Source organism: Papilio machaon, chromosome 18 (assembly GCF_912999745.1).
Source record: "Papilio machaon chromosome 18, ilPapMach1.1, whole genome shotgun sequence".
Lineage (NCBI taxonomy): Eukaryota > Metazoa > Arthropoda > Insecta > Lepidoptera > Papilionidae > Papilio > Papilio machaon.
In genome coordinates, this window is record NC_060003.1 from 1316459 (window position 1) to 1325735 (window position 9277).

At 38.9% G+C, this 9277-nt stretch overlaps 2 protein-coding genes across 2 annotated transcripts; both read right to left on the minus strand.

The window, feature by feature from the left end:
- Positions 1-1048: 1048 nt before the first annotated feature.
- LOC106720507 lies at positions 1049-3724 on the minus strand. The gene has a single exon (XM_014515225.2). It carries the CDS (start codon positions 3530-3532, stop codon positions 1292-1294), a length of 2241 nt encoding a protein of 746 aa, XP_014370711.2. The 5' UTR covers positions 3533-3724; the 3' UTR covers positions 1049-1291.
- LOC123721942 lies at positions 3601-6625 on the minus strand. The gene is made up of 4 exons (XM_045682296.1): positions 6000-6625; positions 5195-5354; positions 3792-4879; positions 3601-3625 (listed from the first exon to the last, which is right to left on the minus strand). Exons 1-4 carry the CDS (start codon positions 6623-6625, stop codon positions 3601-3603), a joined length of 1899 nt encoding a protein of 632 aa, XP_045538252.1.
- Between the last annotated feature and the right edge of the window lie 2652 nt (positions 6626-9277).

Here is a 9277-nt window from a genome sequence, read left to right on the forward strand (position 1 = left end):
TTCATTGAAGAAATACCGTGACCGTCGCAGACGAAATCAGAAGAATTAAAGAAAGAACTTTGATTCAGTCTGCTTATTCCCATTTTTTCTAAACTGTATATAGAAGTACATAATTATGTAAACATAGCACTGTGGGTGCAAAGTATTCATCATGATAGCTTTTATTTAATGTAACCGAAACAAAACCTGCAAAGTCCCCACCGGTAATTGTAGGTCTTTGATTACATCAGCGGTCGCTGGCGCATTGTCCGGCGAATGGAAACCCAGAGTCGTGATCGACGCGCCTGAATCATGCGGGTCGAGTGCGGCCTATCTACGGCGAATTTGAAAATGTAATTTAATGACTGGATTAAGCATTACACTACCAGCTAAACACAAAAGGCAGTTTAATAATTATGAAGATAAAGAAATAGTCTTGACTGTTTCTTTAGGGGCATGTGGATTTACAATTTGTAGGTTCTAAATTTAATAGAGTTTTTTTAGAGACAATCTTATCTGGACTGGTAAAATATGCGCTACTATCGCATTAAGATCTATCAGAAAATATGTAAACTACATAGACATAGAAAATGATGGTAACATGACAAGACAGTTACAAGACTAGAATTTTGTGACATTTACCGAGGGATTTTTTGTCTAAATCAGCTATTTTTAGTTAGAACAGTAAAACGTTTTATGCAATATTCGATATGAAAAGTTACTGTCATGAAAGAATTACAATTCAATTTTATATCATTCTAGCCAAGTAAGCCGCACGTAGTGAGGGGAAGTGTTTTATTATTGCTTTTATCTTTGAGAATCTACAATATTTTTTTCGGCCATTTCATAGCTCGTCATTTATATCGCAACTGCTAACAATTAATTTAATTAGGAGCGTATCGCTGGGGCGCTTTTCCGCTTCGTATTCAATGTGATCATTTATTATTTACGTCTAACAGGTCACTGAGCGTTGGTTAATGTTTTGAAAACAAAGTGAGAGACATTTTGTGATTTAAATTAAATAGTTGTGTAGCGGCGTGTGTGTAGCTACATATGGTTTGGAAAAAACTAAAAGTGTTGAGGCGTTTGAGGATTTGGAACTTTGAAATCAAACCAACGTATCGTCTTCCGTATTTCAAATGTATTCTGGTTTTTGATACAGTGATCTAGGATAGCGGGGTGGGGATAATTAGCCAATAGGCGACACGTACGTATATTGGTTTCGCACTTTGATTGGATATCACGATGTCACAGGAAACTAGCACTTAAGTCCTAAACATGCCCGCGGCCTTGAAAGCACCAGCTTTTAACACTATTCGTCCCTCACAAGTGGACAGATCTTTGTGTAAGACCGTCTTATGACGCCTGATGCTGTCTTGATGTCCGCCACTCTGGAGATGCCATCTTCACCAGGAATTGTCTTCACGACGCGACCAAGTGGCCATTTCAACGGCGGAAGAGCCACGTCCTTGACAAGGACAAGCGTATCGGGCTTCAATTCTGCCGTATTTTCCCTCCACTTAGCTCTGATTTGTAGCTCCGAGATATACTCTCTAGCCCAGCGCATCCAAAACTGCTGCCGCAGCTGTTCCACTCTCTGGTAGCGGCTCAACCGGTGTACAGGTAAGTGCTGCAGGTCATTTTCACACACCGGTGCCGTGAGAGGTCTGCCAATCAAGAAATGGCCAGGACTGAGGGGATAGCCGTCAGAGGGATCCGAAGACAGAGGTACCAGCGGACGTGAGTTTAGCACTGCTTCTATCTGTGTGAGGACGGTAGCGAATTCTTCGAACGTCAGATGAGCATTGCCGAGCACTCGCCGCAGGTGGTACTTACATGATTTGATCCCTGCTTCCCACAAGCCACCAAAATGCGGGGAATAAGGAGGGATAAACGAAAATTTAATATTTTGACTCTTTGCGTAATCTACAACGTCTTTACTACAAGATGATAAAAACTGAGCAAACTCATTGTTTAAACCTACAAAATTTCGTCCATTGTCTGAGAAAATTTGACATGGTTTTCCACGTCGAGAAATGAATCGTTTGAGGGCGAGGAGGTATGCGTCAGTGGATAGGTCGCTGACAAGCTCTAAGTGAATAGCGCGAGTAATAAAACAAATAAAAAGACAGATATAGGATTTTACTAATTTAGCACCCCTGCCTTTACGATTTAAAACGGACACTGGTCCAGCGTAGTCTACACCTGTGCGAATAAAAGGAAAATCTGCCGTCAAGCGCTCCTTAGGCAGGTTGCCCATAAGTGGGCTTAGCGTTTTTCCCCTAGCCCGTGTGCAAGCGACGCACTGATGAGTCACCTTCCGCGCGAGATTCCTACCGGACAGCGGCCACCACTGCTCGCGTAAGCGGTACAGCAGCGCCTGCGGCCCGCAATGTAAAGCTTGATTGTGTTCATGAGTAAATAACAAGCGAGTAAAATAGTGCTTAGAACAAAGAAGTATAGGGTGTTTCTTATTATAATTAAAATCTAAAGAATTTTTTATTCTGCCACCTACGCGCATTAGGTCCTTTTCATCTAAAAATAAATTTAGACTTGAAAGTCTGTTGCTAGACTTAACATTCCTTCCACTCTTTAGCAAATTGTACTCCAAAGAAAATGACTCCCTTTGTGATAACTTAGCTAGCATAATCACTGCGCGATTCAACTCATCGACATTGATCGCACCCGTCAGCTGATCGGTTCTGTGGCGCGGCCGGCTGTTGTGCGTGAAGCGCAGTACATAAGCAGTCGCGTGAATCATACGATTGAAGTTTGAGAATCTATTGAATGGAAAGAATGTTTCGTCTGTATTAATATTTTGATTTAAAAATGTATAGTTTGTAGTGTTAGATTTTAGTTCAGGCAAATCAATAGGTAATAACTCAGCATTTGAATTCGAATGTGTAGTTAAATTGAAATTAAAATTTAATACGTGTAAAAATGTAGGACCTTCCCACCACAACTTAGATAAGACTAAATCCTCGAGACTTACTCCCCGTGAAATCAGGTCGGCAGGGTTTTCCTTGCCACTTACATGCCTCCACGTGAATACACTCGTCAGTTCGTGTATTTCGGCGACTCGATTCTGTACGAACGTTTTAAGTAAATTAGGTGTCATACGTAACCAGCCTAGCACAATAGTCGAGTCGGTCCAAAATACTACTTCGTCAAACTCGCGAGTAAGCGAACTGCGAATTTTATCGTAAAGCTTAGCGCCTAGCAACGCGCCGCACAGTTCCAGGCGAGGTATACTAACAGGCTTCAATGGGGCTACCTTACCTTTCGATATTAATAATTTTACGACAACACGATCATCGCATACGGTTCTTACATAAGCACAAGCGCCGTAAGCTGTCTGCGAGGCGTCAGTGAAAATGTGCAGCTCGACTCGTGTGACGTCACACTGAAATGCGTGTCGCGGAATCTTTATTGAAGAAAGATAAGATAGATTGTCAACAAACCGGTTCCACGTGCGTAAAATATCGGCGGGAAGAGGGTCGTCCCACTGTAATTTAAGTAACCAAAGACGTTGTAATAATACTTTGCCTATCATAATTGACGGACTTAACAAACCTAACGGGTCAAATATTTGTGAGACTATAGATAATATGGTGCGTTTCGTTACATTAGAAGTGGGCTGCTGTAACTGTGTATTGAAATTGAAATCGTCAGCAACGTTGCACCAACCTAAGCCTAAGGTTCTACATTGGCTATGTTCCCCAAAGTTTAAGTTGCGAAATGTATCAATAATATTATTATCATTTGTGGACGTTGGGTACGCATCCTCGCCGACTTTAAAATTGAAAACCCACTTGCGTAAAATAAAGCAACCGGACTTTAGCACGTCTACGGTGCCCTTGCAAATTCTTAATAATTTGTCCTTGTCGTCGCTGGAGGTCAGAAGGTCATCAACATAAATATCGTTATTTATGACTCTTTTGACTTCAAGGTCGGAACACTCAGCAGCTAGTTGCTTCAAACAGCGTACGCTCAAGAACGGTGCCGAAGCTGTGCCATATGTAACCGTATTTAACTTGTATACTGCAAGCGGTTTAGACGGTTCGTCGCGCCACACGACTAGCTGTAAGTCACGTTGGGTCGGATTAACGAGTACCGAACGATACATTTTTTCGCAGTCAGCTAACGCGGTGTATCGGAATTGTCTAAAGCGCAACAGTATACCTAGCAAGTCACCCTGAATAGGAGGTCCGACGAGTTGTATGTCGTTAAACGAAATTCCGTTGTTAGTGGCTGCACTGGCGTCGAACACGACACGGAGTTTCGTGGTAGTGCTGTGTTCACGAAATACGCCGTGATGCGGTAGAAAGTAGTTGGGGTTCGAATAACTATCGACTTTAGTCATGTGACCTAAGTTGATGTACTCTCGCATGAAATCTACGTATAATTGCTTATAACTGGTGGGTGCGCGTAGCAACCGTTTTTCCAACGCGAAAAAACGGCGCTCAGCTTGGGAGTACGATTCGCCCAACACCTCGGCCGATTTTTTGAGCGGAATGTCAACAATAAATCTACCATGTTTGTCGCGTGTAGTGGTTGTAACGAAACTTTGTTCACAAGCCGTCTCTTCATCAGATTGCGTATTCCGAGGCTGAGTTAACTCTTCGAGCTCCCAAAATTGACGTAATTGATTTTCTATAGATGTATTAAAGTTACATTGGACGTGTCCATATTTTTGCGTAATATGATTGATAGGACCCGAAACTATCCAACCTAACTTAGTATTTTGTAGGAATGGGCCGTTAGGTAGACGTATCTTGCCGTCGATAAGCAAGTCCCAAAACCGGTCCGCTCCTATCAAAATATCTATATTTTGTTGCCCTAGAAATTGCGTATTTGCCAGCTGAACGTTATCAGGTACCTCAAAATGCGCATGGTGTACCTGAACAGCGGGTAATGTGGGCGTTATTTCGTTTAGAACAAAACATTGAAGTCGCATCGAGTAGGAATTAACGCGCGATTTTACTTGTATGTTACACAAATGCGTCGAATGTGAAACAATATTACCTACTCCGCATATCGTTTTAGTGGACTGTATTAAAGGAAGATTTAATTTTTTGCAAAACGAATGTGTAATGAAGCAACTCTGACTACCACTGTCCAGTAAAGCGCATGCGATATGATAATTGTTATTTTTATCGAGTATTTCAACTAGCGCAGTGGATAGCAAAACCGGTTGCACATTTGTGCAGTTTACATCTGTGTGCGTGTACGCGTGAACATCGCAAACCTGTCCCTTGTCGCTTCGGCTGCAACTGATCGAGGGAGGGGGCGCGTGCGCGGTGACTCCGCTACTTTCAGTCGCTTCAGTTGACGATTTAGAGACTAGGCTCGTTGTATGATTAGAATCGCTAGAACTATGAATTAGTGAATTATGTTTTAAGTTACATTTTTTGCAAGGTCCAAACAAACAGCTGTTTACAGTGTGCCCGGAACGTAAACAATTTTCACATAAGTTGTGTTCCTTGACGATTTTAAGTTTAGATTTTAAATCCATATTAAGGAATTGTGAACAAGTGTAAATTGGATGTGGAGCCTTACATACGACACACAACTTACGTGAATTGCGCCCGGCCGGCTTATAAGATACAACATTACACTGTGCCACGTTGCTGCGAACAGCAGTACATGATTTTTTGTTAATTTCAGTTATAGTGCTGTCTTTGCTGTGCGATAAAGTTAAAGTTTCTAATAGATCGGCCCTAGATTTCAAAAATTTGAGTAAATGATCAAGCTTTAGCGTAATTTTAGAGTTAGATAATAAAAAACCTTTGTGTTCCTCCCATTGCCGCTCAGTCGTTTTATCTAATTTAGAAATGACTATATAGATAATTAAAGTGTCCCAGTACTCTGTGGGTTCACCGAGTGTTTTTAAAGCGCGTAAATTATTAATTATAATATCTATAAGCTTTCTAATTAGCGAGGACGACTCTTTCGGTAACGGCTGTATCGCAAATAATGCTTTGACGTGACTCTGCACTAATAATCTATTATTATCATACCGATTTAGCAAAAGTTCCCACGCAACAGAATAATTTTCGGATGATATTTCTAGTGCGTTTACTACCATTTCAGCACTTCCCTTTAGTGACGATTTTAGGTAATGAAATTTTTGTATGTCGCTAATATCTGTCGAATTATGCACCAATGATAAATATGTGTCCCTATATTCTAGCCAGTGCTCGTATAAACCGTCGAAGGTAGGTAAAGTGATGACAGGTAATTTAATTGACGACTGATTTTGAGAACACATTTTAGAGCATTCAGCGACCTCCCTACCGACACCAAGAAGGGATTCAGCTTTTGAAAGTGTACTGTAGTAACAGTCTTCGAATTGCTGACGCTGATTTAACTGCTCGTCGATATCACACTCAGAGACAGTCTCCTCGAGCTTTGATTGTATGGAATTGAATTCCGAAAATAGAATACCTGCCCCATCCATGCGCAATTTTAAATCTATCCTGGACTCCTGACCTAGCGGTTTTACTAGACTATGTAGATGATTCACAAATTTCGTTAACCTGCCCTTGAGAATACCTCTTTTCCTGATGAGGTCGCGAATTACCTGCTCAGCTTTCTCATCTGTAGTATTTTTATATGGAGACTTGTCCCTATCCATTAAAGGCATAGTGGTGACTTGTGAAAATGGGAACAACCACAAAAGTACTCACCGGGCAGTGACGGGAATGTGCTCCTGGATCAATCCAAATCCTCGAAATATGGCAAATCCACGATCCAAATCCGGCTCGAAGGACCAGTTTATGTAGCGGCGTGTGTGTAGCTACATATGGTTTGGAAAAAACTAAAAGTGTTGAGGCGTTTGAGGATTTGGAACTTTGAAATCAAACCAACGTATCGTCTTCCGTATTTCAAATGTATTCTGGTTTTTGATACAGTGATCTAGGATAGCGGGGTGGGGATAATTAGCCAATAGGCGACACGTACGTATATTGGTTTCGCACTTTGATTGGATATCACGATGTCACAGGAAACTAGCACTTAAGTTCTAAACAAGTTGAGACATCAGTAGATTGAAAATTATTCCCATTAATATCTCATGTTTTATAAGAGAAACAAAAAGAAAAAATCGTAACATGTTAAATTAAATTATGCCTGAAAATAAAAAATATGTCGTTGAATAAAAATCCACCACTATTGTAGATTCACCGTCACTCAAAAGGTCACTAAAAGGTTAACAGCAGCATTAAAAAATAATAAATATTAATAATACTCATTTTCCATTAAATCTGCCCTAAATATCAGCATAAATACAAAAAACCGCAAAACAATTTCCACTTGATATTTATCGCGTGTATTCCCACGAAGTAAATTGAATTAGAAACAAATTTTGATGAATCATGATCAGTTAATAAAAGTGTGAATTGTCAGTTGTCTTCAATGGCACGAACATTGCTTAACTTGACCTGCAAATACTAAAACTGAGAACTATAAGCCACTTAGCCCCTGTGGCTTTATCGCAGCAGCATTTATAAAACTCGCATTTTTGAAATTGGTTAAGAATTGCGAAGCTAATTTATTCCATGAGTAGTTTACTAAATGCTAGGCCTTAGTTTTACAGATAATCCAAATAATGTTAACTGATATTAGAGTTAAAATATGTGGTGTGAATATTTTTTTTTTGACAAATACTATGTCGGCTAAGTAAATTATTTTAAACTGTTTCAATAAAGCACTGGCCATGAACATCTGGAAATGAAGATGCGTTGCTTACCTTTCCTATGCGTCCCCTCCTCCGCCAATTCCACTTCCCATCATTTCCGTACGTATTAATAAAATTGGAGTGTCTGTATGTAATTTCGAGAAAATAAATTTCATACACCTTGCTGATAAAGAAAAACCATTTTTTTTAATTTTTGTCTGCAAGGCAAGGCAAGGCCGCGTTGGTCATCGGGTAATCCTCGGAACGGCTCAACCGATTTCGAATGGACTTTAACAGGAATAAGCTACTTTTTTAAATTCTACGCTGACGAAATCAGGGTCGACCGCTAATATTACAAACAGTAAAACAGTCTTAGATTTTTTGGTTAACTTATAAATCACGCAATGGGAAAAAGCACCTGTTAATACAAAAGCTCGCACAGTATTAAATCGTTAACATAATCGAAACTTTTAAACCAATAATCAAAACGTCAAATTAACAATCGAATTGGGTATTTAAAATGCAATCGTCTACTCACATAAGACAACGTATCATTAAACTTTTTAAAAACTACCCACAAAACTGATTTCATTGTCAACGCTTAATTAAAAAACAGGACATATCAAAGCCTATCATCACTAAAAAAACGTCATTTAATACACCTGTTTAAATAATTCATGACACTTAACGTCTTTGAAATAAGTTTTAAAATTGCATGGCAATTATATAGAAGGTCAGTAAAATATTATTTAGTAAGGATGTAGCAAATGTTTGGTCAAAAATGTAAAGTACAAATCTCTATCTACCAGATTCAATTAATTTGAACCTTATTTATAGTAGCATAAGGTTTTGATGTAAAACATAAGGATGTTTCAAAATTTAAATTGTTAGTTGCACACAATACAAGTGTAAACGCTCAGGTGCGTAACGAACTAATTAATTTGAATGCCCGCATTTGATTGCTCAAATCAAATGGTTTATTGTGCGAGGGGGAATGAGAAATCGCTAAGAAATTTCGTTTGTCACGTTACGACCATGTTTCCGGTGCTTTTGACTATGGACGTATTATTTTTTGGACACTCTGTATAATGGTAGAATAATAAATATTTAATTATAAATTTCATCGCACAAGTTTTGTTTATATGTAAATTTTAAAATAATAAATGGTGATTTGTTCTTGTATTTCAAAACGGTTGGCTGTTATTATCTTGAAACTTCTTTTTCAGTTACCGAAACTATTAAAAAAAAGGTACTAAAAATAGAATATAAATTAGGAAAAGTTTTACAGTGCTTTAAAATAATAATGCCATTTTTAGTTCATTCTAACCGCAATATTCGTATCATTACGTAACTTACCATTATTAATGGGGAAAAAAACGAAATTTAAAATAGTTATTTGTTCCAAAATAACTCTCTGTATTTTATAGTCTGTGGTATACGCCCCTTTGCACAGGTGTCATCAGTTCACACGAACATAACGTCAGCTTTATGACGTATACTTTTTTTTGTTATTATGATTACATACTAGAGAAGTTACCGTTGGATTGTTTGTTTATAGTATTGTTTTTATATTCTTCAACTGGAAAACGAAACAAATAATTTTCTAGCAAATAACTAGTT